Below are 17,469 nucleotides of genomic sequence, written 5' to 3' on the forward strand. Positions count from 1 at the left end.
AGGCTTTGATTTTTTTTTAAATTGTCATGAAATATACATAATATAAAATTTACCATCTTAACCATTATTTAAGTGTTATCACATTAAATTTAACACCACTCAGTAGTCACATTGTTGTGTAACATAGAAGCTTTTATGAGTAGTTATATTCTGAAGGATATGATTTAATATTTAGAAAAAATACTGCCTTATAACAGATTTTTTCTATAATTAACAAAACTTAAGGTTAAATGCTAAGCCAGGCAACCCAACAGCCTATTGCCTATAAAATGCAGGAAGAATCAGAAAAATGCAAATTTCACATGAAACTTAAAGGCTTAAGGGATAAGCTAAGAAGGAATTGATCTGCGCAAACTTTTCACACCTTGATAAATTTCACCCCACCAAGTTTTGCAATCAAAAATCAGTCTTTACAGCCGAGGCCGGTTTGGCTCGGTGGATGGAGCGTCGGCCTGCGGACTGGGAGGTCCCGGGTTCGATTCCGGTCAGGGGCATGTGCCTGGGTTGCGGGCACAGGATGTGCAAGAGGCAGCTGATCGATGTTTCTCTCTCATCGATGTTTCTAACTCTCTCTATCTCTCTCCCTTCCTCTCTGTGAAAAATCAATAAAATATATTTTAAAAAAAAATCAGTCTTTACATATCTCTATATGATTTCAGAAGTATATTCGCATTTCGTAGTAGAAATCCCCAAAATGTGCTTTGTACAATTTTGCGTTCTCTATATATGTTACATAAAAGATCTTTTAACAAATAATAAATATTACCTCTGTGGAGGAGAAAAAGAAAGTCTTTAAAATTGGCTGGTGTGGCTCAGTGGTTGAGTTTGACCCATGAACAAGAAGGTCACGGTTTGCCCTAACCAGTTTGGCTCAGTGGATAGAGCATCTGCCTGTGGACTGAAGGGTCCCAGGTTAGATTCTGGTCAAGGGCATGTACCTTGGTTGCGGGCACATCCCCAGTAGGAGGTGTTCAGGAGGCAGCTGATTGATATTTCTAACTCTCTATCCCTCTCCCTTCCTCTCTGTAAAAAAAAAAAAAAAAAATCAAAAAGAAGGTCATGGTTCGATTCCGAGTTAGGGCACATGCCCGGGTTGTGGGCTCAATACCCAGTTGGGGGCGTGTGCAGGAGGCAGCCGATCAATGATTCTCTCTCATCATTGATGTTTCTCTTCCTCTCTCCCACTCCCTTCCTCTCTCTGAAATCAATTTTTTTTAAGTCAGTCTTTATAACATATGATAACACACACTGAGATAGAATGCTATTTTATTGTAGAAATAATAACCAAAAAATAACCACAAAATATTGAGAAGAGAGTACTTTTTTTGTTTCAAATTTCCTAGGAGTCACCTAGTTTCAGGAATGTATGCAGATGGCCTAGTTTCTGTTCACTTGTCTTAATCTATTTGTTACTCATATGCTGAACCTGGCTGTTTAGCTGAAGGTGGAGCCATGGCCATCCTGTAAATATAATAATTCCAATCTTCTACAGAGCTATTAAAAAAAGGATGTTCCATTGGTAGGATTTGGTTTTCACTCTTGGTTTTGCATGTAACTCTAGTAACCTTTATTTCAAGAAGACATGATTTAAACTGTTGGCTTGAATTCATTTGATTTGCAGAGTCTCTCTTCTGTTTAGCTTTTAAAACAAATACCATCAGCTTAGAAGTGGGATTATAACTTCCTTTTCATCTGGGTAAAAGTTTGTATGGTTTGTCTGTTACACTGATAAGTTATGAAGGAATTTGGTAAATTCCCACACAAAAAACCTGAGACATACTTCAATGAACTTGTATGGAGCTTTGTTTTTAGGCTGTACCTTATAGGTTCCCTTTGGTCTTAGAAACAGAAAAAAAAAAAATAGCTCTTGTTCCCCTGTCTCTTTATTCCTCCTCTAGTCTTCAACTTGCCATCGTACTTCCTGTTTGAATCTTCCCCATTCATTCTGCCAAGAAATGGGAAATCTTACTAACAGCTGAGGGTTCCCATATGGCAGATCCAGCTAGAGAGGATTGGGGAAGCAGGCGCCAGGCCTTCCTCGGCAGTCTCCGTTAGCCCAGACGCTGCAGGATTGAAATAAAAGATAGTGTTTCATTTTCAGAACCCCTTCTGCCTACATTATCTCATGTTAGTGTCTGAGAGAAGCAGGGTTGAAGCCTGCCAGAGGAGCTGGTAAATGTTATTTCTCCTTCCTGCTTCTCGCCATCTTGAGTCCTGATTGATGAAGCTGGTTCTCCACGGCTCCAGTGAGCTGCCTTCTCTTCATCACAGCCTTGCTTCAGGATTTAGTACATGACGCTTATCTCTACACATAGGCAACGGTTCCACCCCCCCCCCCTTTTTTTTAATGGAACATTCATCCTTTGCCACAATATTTAATTTCTACTGATAAAATTTTACTTACAATCTTAGACAAGTTTATAGAAAATACAGTTGCTATCTGGAAGTCCCAGTTAATGAGATGCCAGCACTAAATTTGTAGCAAGAGCATAAGAATCAACCTCCAAATTAAAAAATATTAAAGGTAATTCAATACCTTTTATTGCTTCCATCACTTCCTTTCTGAGGCTATTCTTTACCTGGCCTTTTCTCCCCCTGTAACTCAAACCTGCCCCCACCCCCCACCCCCCGATTTACTATGTTAATCCCATCTTGGCTATTTCTGGATTGTGCTTCTACAGCTAATGTCCTCATCACATTGTATTATAATTATTTTTTTTGTATATCTGTCTCTACTCAACCATCAGCTTCTTGAGGGCAACCTCTGTTTTTGTTTGATTTTTTAATGTTTGTTTTATTTTTGTCTCTGTATCTGATAAATGGTGTCATTGTGTTTCCCTCAAATTTAAAGTATCCCATGGCACTCTGGGCTGCCTTGGGAACCACAGTTACTGAGTGACCAGAGCAGAGAGTTTTTGGCGAGGGTGTCCAGAGAAGTCTTTTTTGGAGGGTGTGGCAGTTGGATTAAGGCCCGAATGATAAGAAAGAATCGTAGCCATTTTGCTGGGGTAGAATGTTGTGATCTGAAGGAGGCTGGTGTGAAGGTCTGGAATAGAGAGTAGAGGAATGTGAGGTGAAGCCAGTTCATTAAATCCCCACAGTCCATGGGAAGGGAGTTTTGTTTCCTCCCAACTTCAGGGGAAAGCCTTTGGAGGAGTTTAAGCCAAGGAGTGTTGTCATGAGATGTCCATTTTGAAGAGATTATTTGGTTCTCTGTAGAAGACCACTGTGGTAGAGGGCAAATTTGAAAGCAGCAAAGCAAATAGGAGACCAGTACAGATGCTCAGCTTTGAGATGCTGGTGGGCTGAACTAGAGGGGTGGCAGGGGAAGGGAGAAGTGGTTGTGTTGGGATCTACTTCATTAGTAGCTTGTAGAGTGTATTGGCAGAACTTGGTAGTTGCCGAATAAGAGCTTATGGAAATTTTAATAAGCTGGTTCCTTAAAAGCAGTTACTCTGTTTCATCATTATTCACTATGTTTTTCTTTTATTCTATGTCGATATTCCCAGGACCCTGCTTCTAAAATTCTTTGGCTGGATGAGATACAACACGCAGTCTATGAGGCCAACAGGGACAAGGACAAAGCAAAACAATGTAAGCCCTCACCTCCTTTTGCTGGCCCATCTTGCCTTGCTTGTATCTGCTTATGCTTCTGAATTTTTATTTTTATTCATAATTTTTTAATGCATAAGTTGTAACTTCTGAAAAGGTTGGACTTTTCCTACCAATTTGAGTTCTTGAATACATATGTATACAACAATATGATTCATTGGTTGCACTATTTTCAATGACTTAGGTGCTCTTTCCAGCAAAATCTGAGAATGTAACCAAACAAAACCCAGGAAGCAAAAAATGGTTTCTAAATTTTCAAATTTATAGTTCAGCCAAGTCCTTTTTTACCTTAATCTTTAAAAACTAGCCCATTTTTGCTCAATAAATGTTCATCCTCCCTTCCAGGCCTTTCATTGTATTAATCAGGGTTTTCCAGAGAAAGAAATACATAAATATTTTTCTCTGGAAAAAAACAACTACAAAGATAGATAGATAGATAGATAGGTAGGTAGATAGATAGATAGATAGATAGATAGATAGATAAATAGATAGATGGCTCTGTTTCTCTGGAAAGTGTATTGTATGTATACACCTATCTATACTGAACATACATATATGGAGAGAGAAAGGGAGATTTCTTTTTAGGATTTGGCTCATGCAATTATGGAGAGGCCGGCAGAAGCTGGGTGGCAGCACTTAATCACCCAAAGACAAATGGATGCAATTTATAATGAACAGCAGAGTGAACGCAGTAATCAGAACAGTCTAACTCACAGAGACCTATGGAATTGGCTGATTGAACATGGTGCTCCTAGAATGAAATAGACAGCCTACTAAATTCTTACTTGTCTAAGCGGAAGAAGAGTTCTAGGTCAAGTGAATAGAAGTATAACTTGGATTATAAAAACAGGAAGTCATGGCTCCTTAATCGGTTTATAGACCCAGAACTCCCTGAGGAAAGGGAAGGCGGGGTCCTCTTTGAGAAAGAACTCTGTTACATTAACACATTTTTATCCTGTTCATCTTTCTCCCAGGCTTTCCCCAAAGAGATCTATGGCCTTTTATCATGTGATTATGCTGGGAGAAAGAACATAATCAGACTTTTCAGGGGATTACTAAATCCTGAAGTGACACTAATTCCAGGAGACCTAAAATGTCATTGTGATCAGAGTAGTGGCTTATGGAGGCCAGCTGTTCAATGGAGTTTCAGCTCAGGTCCATCTCTCAGGGCCCAGTAGGTCCTCAAACCCATCCTGGGATTTCTTCCCCAAGTCCAGATTCATAATTGGAATGGACATACTCAGCAACTGGCAGAATCCCCACATTGGCTCAAATGAGAACAATTTCTTTATGCTATGCCTCTGTTTCATGGAGGAATAGTATGAAAATTCACATGGCAATCTAAAATAGCTTCAAGATTGATATACTAACACTTTATATATATGAACAACCTAGATAAAATAAGATTCCTAAAAGGCTCGTTCATTGAGCTGTCCATTCATGCTATAGCTAGAATCTATCCTGAGCTATCAGGTCATAGATTGCTATTGAGATGCCTTACTCTTGCTCCAGAGATAGGCTTTTAAACTTTGGAAGCATCTGTGAGGAACATCTGGTTTTTATTTCCTTAGCTAGGAAAAATATGTGTATTTCTCCAACCTGAACTTTTATAGCCTTAGGATCTTTGAAGTCTTTTTGTTCTAGCACTGTAATTGTTAAGAAAAAGAAAACAAAATTGAGATGTGTACATAAATTATTTAAATATAAAACTGAAAGCAGTGTAGTTTGAAGAAAGACTTTCAAGAAATTGGATTATAATACAGGTACTCAAGTAGCCTAGAATTTTTCTCTTTTATTCCTTTTATTCTGTGTTCTTCTTACATTTGGCCTGCAAATGTTGATTCTGTTTTTCACATGAGACTCAAGTTTCTATTTATTGACTATGAAAGTAAGAGGTTTCCTCAGATGTATGGTTTTGTACTCTGCATTTGCACATTTAAAATCCTACCTTCTACCTCGGTCCCGTCCCTCAAAGGAGTTGATATAGTTTCTTCTGTGTTGTATGATAACAAAGAGATGTTCTGAAGATAAAACCGCTGTCTATTCTGACACTGAGATGAGAATTTTCCAGTTTCTTAACAGGAATTTAATCTTACTTTTAAAAGCATTTTTTCAGCCTTTGTATAAAGACTTGAAACAGATTCTGGTCACATGTTATAAGCATCAACCCCACTCCCAGATAATTTGATCAAAGAAAATGTGTTGGCTCATATACTTTACCTCGGGCAAGATCTAAAAGGGCAGAGGAACTCAAGTCTCCTTCATTTTGGCCCAGTGTTCATGTTCACTAGAGCACCTTACTTTCTTAAAGTAGGCCTCTCTACTTTTGACTACTTTTTCCATTATTGCACCCTAAGGAATCTTTCTAGACATTGGTTTCTCTAGTTGGACCTCACCATGAAATTTTTTTTCTCACCATGAAATGGTAATACCACAGATACATTGTATATATGTTTATATGCCATATGTAGATCTGTGCTTTATACATAAATTTTTTTTTTTACCTTCTTCGCCTGAGAACCAATATTCGTTCTACTGGGTGTTATATCACTTCTCTTTTGAGAAAGGCTGCTGGTATATGGAATAAGATGTAAAGCAACCATGTTTTTGGATTTCTTACATGATTCGTGGGAGGTTTCCTAATTGTTTCTTGGTAGAAATATGCCTGACGTAATGGAGATCCTTTACCTGACATCCTCAGCTATCTGGAATTTAACCACAACCCACAGATTAAGCCAAAAGGCAATCAGAATAGATATCAAGAAGCCTGTGTCCTGGAACTGATTTACTCTGCTCATTGGGGACCTCTTGGACACACACTTTGAGCCTGTTTATTCTTATCTCAGGCATAATGCTGATATGCTTGGTTGTTTCTCTTCCCACCTCCAAGCACATCAGGAGCCATGAATTAATTACCAAACAGTTAAGTTTGGGGCTGCCCTCTGCAGGCACACAGCAGCGAGAAGTGATAGCTGACAGTGACAATAAGGGAAAAACTAAAAAGCATGGGAATTTGAGGCCATTTAGTGCAGGAGCAAAGAAGCCCAAATACCCCTGTAGTGCTTGAAAGTATCCCTCACTGTATTATAGTACCATACAATTGTAATGACATGAGGGACTCTTCTGGCAGCTCTCAGCAAACATTAAGCACCTTCTGTGTACCAGGGACTGTGGGTAAAATGATGAGCCGTGTAGAGACTGTTCTGTTAAGGTTTTCTCCAGGGCTTTAGATTTTCATGGAAAATGGTTCTGTTAAGATTAAAAGTAAGCTTCAGTTAGCTGGAAAGTTAAACTATGGACCTACTCCTTGAACATAATTACTCAATAATAAAGCGCATTACTATATGCAAGAAATGTATGACTTTAACACCCATCTTTCAAGGAAAACAGCATTTTACTGGGTTGGATGAAACTATCAGATGTAATTCATGTAACAATTCTTTGACATTTACTTGTTCCTTCTGCTGCTCTCAGACAAACTTCTCAGACACTAGTACTGCATTTTTCTCATCCTACAAAGACTTGCTGGGGTAGAGGAGAGGGGGGCAGCTCCCCCATTCCTGTTAACTCTAGCACAGGAACATATTGCTATACCTTTTGTTTGGCAACAGTTGGGGTCTGCCACGGAAGTTCTCCTTAATTTTTTCCATGCTCCTCCAGATTTGCGTGACTTTGACTCCAGGCTGCTACAAGTCAAACTCTGTGTTTTTTTGCCCTGTCAGCCTTTTTAGTTCTATACACATGTGGACATAATTTGATAACAACAATATACCATTTAGCATTTATATGGTAGAGTTTGATGTGCATGTCTTTTAAAAAGTAAAAGAAAACATATCTCTCTCTCCTCTTTTCATCAAGATCATTTTCCACCTAAAAAGTATTTTAAATTAGTTTCTTTCATTTTTTTGTTCTACATTTCTAACTCACTGCATTTACAGGTTGTGAAAATAATAGTCCATTTGGTTCGGCCAGAATATTTTTTTTAATCTTTATTGTTGAAAGTATTACAGATGTCTCCTTTGTTTGTTTGTTTTTCTCATTGATCCCCTCCACTCCACATCTGCCCCTCCCAAGCCTTCACCACTCTATTGTCTGTGTTCATGGCTTATACATATATGCATATTAGTTCCCTGGTTAATTAGTTCCCACCCTACCTTCCCTCTGAAACTTATCAGTCTGTTCCATGCTTCTGTGTCTCTGGACCTATTTTGTTCATCAGTTTATTTTGTTCATTAGATTCCACATATGAGTAAGAGCATGTGATACTTATCTTTCTCTGACTGGCTTATTTGGCTTAGCATACAGAATATTCTTACCTGGAACTAAAGTGGATAATAAAGAATCTACCATGTTGCTCTGACCAGATAGGTCAATAACTATCCAGCCAGAGCAACATGGTAAATTCTTGGTCCCAGTACACCAGGTTGTGGGTTTGATCTCTGGTCAGGGCACATATAAGAAGCAACCAATGAATTCATTAGTAACTTTCTCTCTCTCCCTCTCTCTCTCCATTTCTCTATATATAAAATCAATACACTTTTTAAAAAAATTTAGGAATTCACCATGCTAACTTTCTTCAGACAACCCAGAGTTCAGTGTGGTTTTATTTAAGGAAGAGGCAGAAATTTAAAATGTGATAAAATGCTTTATAGATCTAAATTGATTTCAGAATTAAGTTTCTGGACTCCATTGCATATATTGACTAGCTGTGCCTGTTGCCTCTCTAGAACATTTTTTTTTTTGGTTGCTAATGACAATCTTGGAAGTATACTTGCACTATACAGAAGAATATCAGTATTTCCAAAGCTTAAATAGAATTTTACTTACTCTGAAATAAGTAAATGTCTTCATAAAGCTAGTTCTCAAATACCAATTAATGACATGTGTCTATTGATTTGCATTAACCCAATTTCAAAGATTATCACAGTGAACAAAATGAGGACCACACACGAGTAACCAGGAGATGCTGTGATTTTTAATAAACCATGCTTCCATGGGATTTTTTTTTTTTTAATCTTCACCTAGGACATGTTCATTGATTTTCAGAGAGGAGAGGGAGAGAGAGAAATAATTGATGTGAGGGAGAAACATTGATCAGTTGCCTCCCACACGGGGATCAAACCCGAAACCCAGGTATGTGCCCTGACGGGGAATTGAACTGTGACCTCCTGGTTCATAGGTTGACGCTCAACCACTGAGCCACGCCAGCCAGGCTGGGGTCTTACTGTTGGGTGAATTGATGACTGTCTTTTGGGCATATGTGGTTCATACTCTCAAAGGGTAATAAGGTTTGATACCAATGTATTCCTAAAAGGTGGAATTATAGCTTTACATGCCTGCAGGGTAAATACAAGATAAACTTTAACAGAAATACTTTTTTATTATTATCCAGGGGTTACACTGGTCGTTGATGTTAATCAGTGTTTGGAGAAAGAAAAGAAAAGTGATATTTTGTCTGTTTTGAAATCTTCTGTTGGTAATACAAATGATATAATCCCCGAATGTGCTGACAACTACTATGATGCCCTTACGAAGGCAAAAGAGCAAAAATCGAGAAGTGGTAAGCATTTTTGTCATTTATCACAAGCTGAATATCATTTTGATTATGACAGTTTCTGTGGTATTGTATATTCTTAATTTTAAGACAAATATTGCTTTCAAATTGACATTTCTAAAATGATTTTTATCATCTATGGCAAAGGGAATTATTTAGATGTTTCTTTTTCTTTTTGTGTTTTAGAAAGCTGTAATTAACTTGGTGGCTATACATGGTGGCATCATAGACTTGAGAAAGTACAGTATTTCAGGAGATTTTATATAGGTCTCGCTTGTTGATTCATTTCTCCAGTGGTAAAAACTGATGTTTCTCTCTATCCTTTTTGACACAAATGATACATGATTGTACAATATTTAGTAGGGGTAAAGAGTAATTTTGAAAATATGGAATAAAGCGCAGTGAATTGGTCTCTAAGGGATTAGATCAATAACCTTGGCAGATATTTATGCCTGTTCAAGCCAATGGCAGATCATGAAATGTTAGCTCTGGAAAGTATTTTTGAGAGCATGAGTTTAATATTCATTTTTCAGATTTAGGAACTCATATTCGTGATATCTTGAACAGAAGGAGAAAATGACAAGCCCAAGGAGATAAATTTTGGAGAGTTAATCTGTCATTTCTTTAGTAGCTTTTTACTGAGCACCTCTATATCCAGGATCCAGGTAACTCCTGGCTGTAGCTGGTGTTTATTTGCACCACAGCTTATAGGTCAGGTATATAGTACTTTTCACCTTTAGGAAACCACTGTGGCACTTGAGGGGAAAACATGTTTTGTTTGTTTTTTTGTTTTTAATATATTTTATTGATTTTTTTAAAGAGAGGAAGGGAGAGGAATGGAGAGTTAGAAACATCAATGAGAGAGAAACATCGATCAGCTGCCTCCTGCACACCCCCAACTGGGGATGTGCCCGCAACCAAGATACATGCCCTTGACCAGAATCGAACCTGGGACCTTTCAGTCCGCAGGCCGACGCTCTATCCACTGAGCCAAACTGGTTAGGGCGGGAAAACATGTTTTTAGTTCAACTGAAAGTCTGTTCAGTAGTATCCTATGTACTTACTTTATTATTTTAAGGTTCAAGACTGAAGACTTTAATTTTATTTTTTTCTATCATATATGTTTTCTCTCTCCTTTTTTAATTAATTTTTTTAAATTTCTCTTTATTGTTGGAAGTATTACAGATATCCTCCTTTTTTTATCCATTGACCTCCCCTTCACCCGCACCCACCTCAGGCCTCCCACACTATTGTCTGTGTCCATGGGTTATGCTTATATGCATGTAGGTTCTTTGCTTAATCTTTTCCCGCCCCCCACCCCTTCCCTTTGAGATTCATCGGTCTTTTGCATGCTTTTATGTCTCTGGATCTATTCTGTTCATCGGTTTATTTTGTTCATTAGTGTACTTACTTTTTAAAGTTTGATATTTTTCCAGTTGCAGATTAGACCCTCCAATTCAGCAAATTTCCTATTAATGAGATGTGAGGAGGGCTACTGGCTAACTCTCTCATGGCATCTAGGCACTTTTGAGCCCCTCTCTTCCTTTCACATCTCTGCATCAGGAGTTACGTAGTGTCCCCTACCTTATCCTCCATGGGAAAGAACTGCACAACATTGTTAATTCAGGGGTTGAGTTCCTAGAAATGACCCATCATAATTTCAAATCCATCCTGACCCCAAATTAGTTTATCCTCTCTCCCTTAAACTTGCCTTTTTCTCTTCCTATTGCTATGTTTTGGTGAATGGAGTCAGAATATCCCACAGTATCCAGTTCATAAACCTCCGATTCATTTTCTCCCCCCCCCCCCAAAACAATTTTAAAAAGTTCTGGGGACTTTGTTAGGGATTGCATTAAACCTGTAAGTCAGTTTGAGGAGTATTACCATCTTAACAATATTAAGTCTTCTGATCCATGTACATGCACTGTCTCTTCTTTACATTAGGTCTTCTTTAAGCCTTTCAACAATGTTTTGTAGTTTCCAGTGTTGTATAAGGCTTGCATTTCTTTTGTTAAATTTATTCCTATACGGTACTCCTACTTTTGTCCATCCCTATATATTTAATTATGTTGATGCTATTATAAATGTTTTTCTTAATTTCTTTTTGGAGTTGCTTATTACTACTATATAGAAATACAATGATTTTTTTATTGCAATATAATTTACATACTATGAAATTCAGTTTTAAGGTGTGCACTTCAGAGGCTTTTATATTCATAAACTTGTATAGCCAACACCACTTGTTAATTCCAGAACATTTTCCTTACAGTAAACAACGCCCCCCCCCCCATGTCTATTAGCCATTGATCCCCACCCCTCAGCCCCAGACAATCACTAGTCTACTTTTTATCTCTATGGTTTTGCTTGTTCTGGACATTTTATATAAATGGAATCATACTGTGTCTGGTTTCTTTCACTTAACATACTGTTTTCAAAGCTTATCCATGTTGTAACATATATCAGTTCTTCGTTCCTTTTTGTGGCTGATAATATTCCATTGTATAGGACATGCAACATTTTGTTTATCCATTCATCAATGAATGGAATTTGGATTTTTCACCTCCCACTTTTGGCTATTCTGAAAAATGCCTCTGAGAACATTTGTGTACACAGTTTTACTTGGACACATTTTCATACAGTTGATTTTTGTATTTTGATCTTACACAACCTTGCTGAACTCATTTATTCTAATAATTTTTTAGTGGATTCCTTGGCCACCACCTGTCTGTAAATCAAGTTTTACCGGAACCCAGCCACCCTCATTGCTTTCTGTATTTCCTATGGCAGCTCTTATGCTGCAGTGGCAGGGTTGGCCAGTCTCAGAGACCTAGAACCCACAAAGCTGAAAATATTTACTCTCGCCCTGAATAGGAAAAGTTTTCCAACTCCTGTTCTAGAAGGACGAGGAGACACTTTCTAGGCAATTGAAGACTGACTTTCAACACTAGATAAACCTATGAACATTGTTTGGATCGGGGGTGATCAGGGTGATTCTTAATCTCTTTCACCTCTGGTTCTAGGATGTGTGTTCTTTCCCAAACTGAAGTGACCGCTCCGAAGTGGATCACCGAGCCTTATAACTCAGTTTAGCTCTTAGATAGAAGTATAATTTTGGTCTAGAAGGCATCTAGAAAGTATACTTCCTTTTAGATTGCTACCACCTCTTAACTAACTGGAATCTTTCTTTTTTATGGTTTTCTCCAAGGTTCATAATTAGTCTTTTCTCTTAGTAACAAGCCAACCACATTTCTTAGGAAAAATACTTGGACCATGGACTGGAGACATCCTCTTCTGCCTCTTCTCTGACTGTAAATTCAAACTTAATTTGAAAATGATAACAATTCTCTTTTCCTATTATCCACTGAGACCATCCCAACCCAAATCAAGTCTTCTAATGCCAACTAAGGCCTTTTTACTTCTCACTTCTTATGCAAATAAGAGAATATATCTGGGTGTGTTCGTTTGTTTTTACCACTTTCACTCCTTCTTTCCCTCTCAATGAGAGAGTTGCCTTGAAAAGCATTTGTGGATCTGACAGCTAATGGTAATTGAAAAAATAATTACTTGTGATCATCCTAATTTGACTGTACAATATGTTTTTGAGGACACCAGTACTTCTAAACATACAACAGCTGTCTGACTGTCCATTTGAAAAGAGACACGTCTCTCTTGCTAGTCATTGACAAATAGAACAGTTGAGGGCCACTTAGAGCCAAATTAAGAATCAACACATAATAAAGGGCCTTAACCTTAACTCTGCTTGGTCTAATGTTCACTTGGCAGCAGTTGGTTTAGCTTGGTCTAGGTCAGAGCTTTTTTATTTTTGTTGTTGTTTTTAGCTCTCTGGCCTGGGACAGCAAGCATGACCGTTCATTTAAATAAACAGATTTCTAAATAGAAAGGGTAGCCCATGGATTGGTGAAGAGGGGATATCCTTCTTGACCAAGTTAAGCCATGACTGCCATAGCTTTTTTCCTAGTACACCCCTACCCCCAAATTAAGTTCTTCCAACATTTTCCCCTTGTTTTGTGTGGTTGTATAGAGCAAAGTGAGTCAGAGGAACCAGAATTTTCCTTCTCCCTGCTTAGTGACTTTCCATATGCCATTGTGTACCTTGGATGAGTTGTCAGCAAAGATGAGTCACTGCTGCTTTGGTTTAATGCAGATCACTGGCCTTCTCTACATAATGGGCTACAGTCCTTGCAGGTCACTTCTCATAAAAGTTGTGGGAGGCTTTCTTGCTCATGGGCCTCCTCTGTCTGCTGTGATGCTGTTCACATTTACCTGAGATGCATTCCTGGTTCGCTTATCCTTCTTTTTGGCCATTTGTGACTCCCACCATCCTCATGAAAAGTTTGGGATCCAAATCTGGCATTAGACATCAGTCTTTCCTTCCTCTTGGCTTAGCAGAGAGCTGCTACTAAAGTACATAGCATTCATCCATTTTAGTGAGTCGTTTCTAACGATTTTAACTTTGACTATCTGAATGCTTGTTGAAAAGCATCTTCATTAGGTTATATTACACATTGAAGAAACAACATTAAAAAGCTGATGGTGTTCAGTGTTCCTCTCTAGAACGTAACACACTTTTTTCTTTAGTGTCTACTGAAGGTCCATGGCTCAAACTTACCCTGCAGGAGAAATATGATTACTACTACAACGTCGACTCAAAAGAGAGTTCCTGGGTCACTCCGAAACCTTGCTTGTGTAAAGAATCATGGCTCATGGAAAAAGAAATTAAGGTAGGATGTTATTGTTTGATGTAAAACTAGACTGTATAAAGATAAGTGTGATTTGTTTTTCTATTTTTTAATCATGGACGTGGTGGGAGGAACTAATTGATTTATTTGAAGGCTGGATGTAGAGCAAAGTCTTTGTGAACTACAGGTGGAAGTGGCAGCGTGGTTAATAACTTTAAGAATTTTTTCCATGTTGGCATAACACCATCAAGCAAAGCATTCGTGGCTTATAATCAATCAATCTTCACGTGTTCCTTGACATGAAAGTTCAATTAGGGATAATTCCTTGGTTGTCAGTATTCAAATGTCATTTCTTTCCCCCTCTCAGCCTACAACACAGCTATGTACGATCCTTTAAAAAGTGAGTGATGGTTCCTGGAGGGAAATACTCTTGAAGGAATGTTCACCAAGATTACTTTGGACTTAAGAACAAAAGCTGTTCCTAAAAGATGTGAAAATTGCTGTTTGAGCCAGGCATTGTAATATATTTAAAGAGAAAAATACTGAGAATAATTGAGCCCCATTTTGAAAACATAAGTAGATCTCACAAATGTAGAGTTTACAGAATTGTTCAAAGTCACAGCACCAAAGATATAGCAGTACTCTGGACAGAATCACCAGTACTGTATTTACTAAAACTCAGAGAAGACTGTGGCCTGGGACTACAAGGCCACCAGAAATCCTGACTGACAAGAAGATAATGAAGAACATAGTTTATTAACTGATTTCAAATGTTCAAAGTTCCCCACAATTTACAGGAAAATGGCATTGTGGCAATGAATTACTAGTGCTACTTTGTTGGGGGGAAAAATAAACTGTGGGCAATATTTAAAATCCATATGCTATAAATGAGAAGATGTATCAAACTGTGAAGAAGCAGCATCGAAGGGTTAAAACTCAGAGCCGGAAACTGGACATGTGGCATCCAGAGACACCCTGGGCTTACCTTTGTGAAACTGAGCATCAGTCTGTTAGGATTATTAAAAAATGAGGGCCTACACCATACATTTAATTTCTTCTACACAATCTAGAATTACTGATTTTATTCAATCAGCGTGCATATATGTCTTCCCTTAAAGGTATTTATGCATCATTTATATGATTTCACTTCCAATTATTTTAAGTTGAGCACCCATTGATTTCAGTCACACTGAGTAAGAGGCGTCAGCCATGAAGGGAGTCCAGTCTCCGCTTGCGTCTCTCAGAGAGCATAAAGGTACAGCCAGTCACAGTCCACATGAAGACTTCTCATCTTCCTCCTTCTTCCTTTTTCTCATTCATCTAGGTTTTTCCTCTCTGCCCATAATGGGGCTTGTCTTTCCTTCTGACACCCAGTCTTTTATTTTCCCTCAAATTTGAGATTTCCTCAAGTCATTGCAAGGGTCTGTCTTCTCTGTCGTGGTGGAGAAAGGCAGCGGAGGAGCCTACGGACCTCGTGGTCACTGCAGTCCTTTCCTTGGCAGCTTGAGGGAGAGAGGAGAGGTGCATATGCTTACTGTAACCTTCCCTGTCCCTTTTATACTCTGTGGAGCTCAGGCCTCACCGCTGGCAAGGGCCAGCGTCATCGGTACATCTCCACCTCCAAATCCTGCGATCACTCAACCACGTTCTCATGCCAACTCAACACAGCGTTTAGAGGATTCCAAAATCATGTTGCTAGAAAGAAGCTGAGCCAGCTCATCCCTCAGCTCTGGTCAGATCTGTTTGTAAACCAAGCCAGAAAGAGCTACCCGTATCATTTTCTGAAACATAAAATTTCCAGCAGCTGTTCTGTATGCTTCTTTCACTTGATGTGTGAGGAGTAACCATAAGAAATGTCTCTTGCCAGGACATTGTTGAGGAAGTCACAACAGGTTACATTCGTGAGAAGATGTGGTCTGCTCCCGAGGATTTCCTCCTTCGCCTTCAACACACACGCTCAGGAGCCCTCCTTAGGAAAGAGTATGAAGCTAGGAAATCATTTTTGTATGAACAAGAAGAGCATGTGGTCAAAATACAGGTATGTGACTCACCTGCCACTAGTTACAGCAAACTGTTCTGTCCCCTGAGAAATGTTTTCTTTGATAATAGGACAATCGACTGCCAGCATTCTAATAAACAGATCTGACTTCTGACTCCAGATTTTTTTTCCTTAATCAGTGCCCCCAAGGCTGTTTTCTGAAGGCTCCAGGATGGGAAGGATGTTGAATGACTTCTCACCTGTGGTTTTCGAGAGAGTATTCGGGGGCCCCGTGGATCCCACAGGTCCACCTGCCACGAACCTAGTCAGAGCCAGAGCAAACCTCAGATCAGATTTGAAATCCTGTTTCCCTTAACAGCTGGATCTCCTTGTGTCACCGACTTTGCTGTCTCGGTTTCCTGATGAATTGGTTTTTTAGTGGTTAGTGGATGTTGAGTGGCATCTGAAAAAAACAGAAGAACTAATGAAATAGATTTAGCATCTCCAAGTGTGCCCTCTCCCTTATATAATCTGTCATTCTTCCTTTAGGTCTGCAGGAAAATCCTTAGTCCAACCTGTTTGTTGTGAGTTGTTCTTACCCTTGCATGACTTGTCAGGACTTGCTGGTTGGCCAGAGAGGACCTTGCAGATGTAGATGTTTCTCCTCTGTATTCCCCTGCACCTTCTACCAGCCACCATGCTGGCTTCCACAAGGCTGTGTGCTTGTCCTTTTTGTTGCATCCGAAGTGATACTGTTATTGATGGGCAGAGTTTGATGAATTTTTGCTTTGGCCAATAACTATGACATTTCCTAACTTGAAAGTTTTTCGTTGAGCTTCTTTTGTGTGACCATTGGTGTACTTATCTGCTTCCCCCACCTAACTATAATATCATTCAGGACAGAAAATGAGTCTTTAAAACTTGTATTCTAGTGTCTTGCATATGATAGGTGCTCGAATGTGTGAATTTGTCAGAGCATAAGATATCAGAAGGCAGAAATGATTAATTTTTTAAAAGCAATTTCTCCTATAAACCTGATACTCAAAAGGAGTTTTCTTATTTTTCAATACGTTTTTCAGTTTTTCCTTCTTTAAACAAATGGCAGGCAAAACACATAGGAAGTGAACAAAAGCATAAAAAGAGAATCATCTACACTGATGCTAAGGCTCTACTTTCATACAAAATTCAGAGTGTCGGCTGATGTGACACAATTTGGACCAGCCCTAAGCTCTCCAGTCTTGGGGCATGAAGCAGTGTTGCAGTTGGAAGAGATTCTGAGTAGCCCGCCATGTAAAATCCATCTGATATTAGGACTCAGGGCTAAAGTCATGAAAGGGCTGGAGAAGGACAGAAACAATTATTTGGAGCCTTTTTCCTCCACCTCAGCTGAGGCAGCAGAATTGAAGAAGCCAGCGAACTATGCCCTGCCATGCCCTTTCTTCACTTCTCTGACAGTTTTCTAACAAGGAAGGGATGAGGTCTAAAGGCAAGCTATAGACTGGAGATGAATGTGTAGTCAACAGAAACCTGCTAACCCACAAAACCAAAGGACTATGAACCACAGGGCATCATGCTAATCTCATTTCTTGCCAAAGTGGCTGATTGACCCTGAATTAGGGGAAATG

At 38.9% G+C, this 17,469-nt stretch overlaps 1 protein-coding gene across 1 annotated transcript in view; it reads left to right on the forward strand.

Moving 5' to 3' along the window:
* The window catches only part of IQGAP2 (IQ motif containing GTPase activating protein 2), a 268,671-nt gene that overhangs the window by 200,020 nt on the left and 51,182 nt on the right, over positions 1 to 17,469 (forward strand). The window contains exons 14-17 of the mRNA XM_081088634.1: positions 3,510 to 3,594; positions 9,005 to 9,172; positions 13,766 to 13,908; positions 15,734 to 15,904. Of these exons, the coding sequence (XP_080944760.1) occupies positions 3,510 to 3,594; positions 9,005 to 9,172; positions 13,766 to 13,908; positions 15,734 to 15,904 (567 nt within the window). The remainder of the gene's footprint in view (positions 1 to 3,509; positions 3,595 to 9,004; positions 9,173 to 13,765; positions 13,909 to 15,733; positions 15,905 to 17,469) is intronic.

The sequence above is a fragment of the Myotis nattereri genome, assembly GCF_964212035.1.
Source record: "Myotis nattereri genome assembly, chromosome: 4".
Taxonomy (NCBI): Eukaryota; Metazoa; Chordata; class Mammalia; order Chiroptera; family Vespertilionidae; genus Myotis; species Myotis nattereri.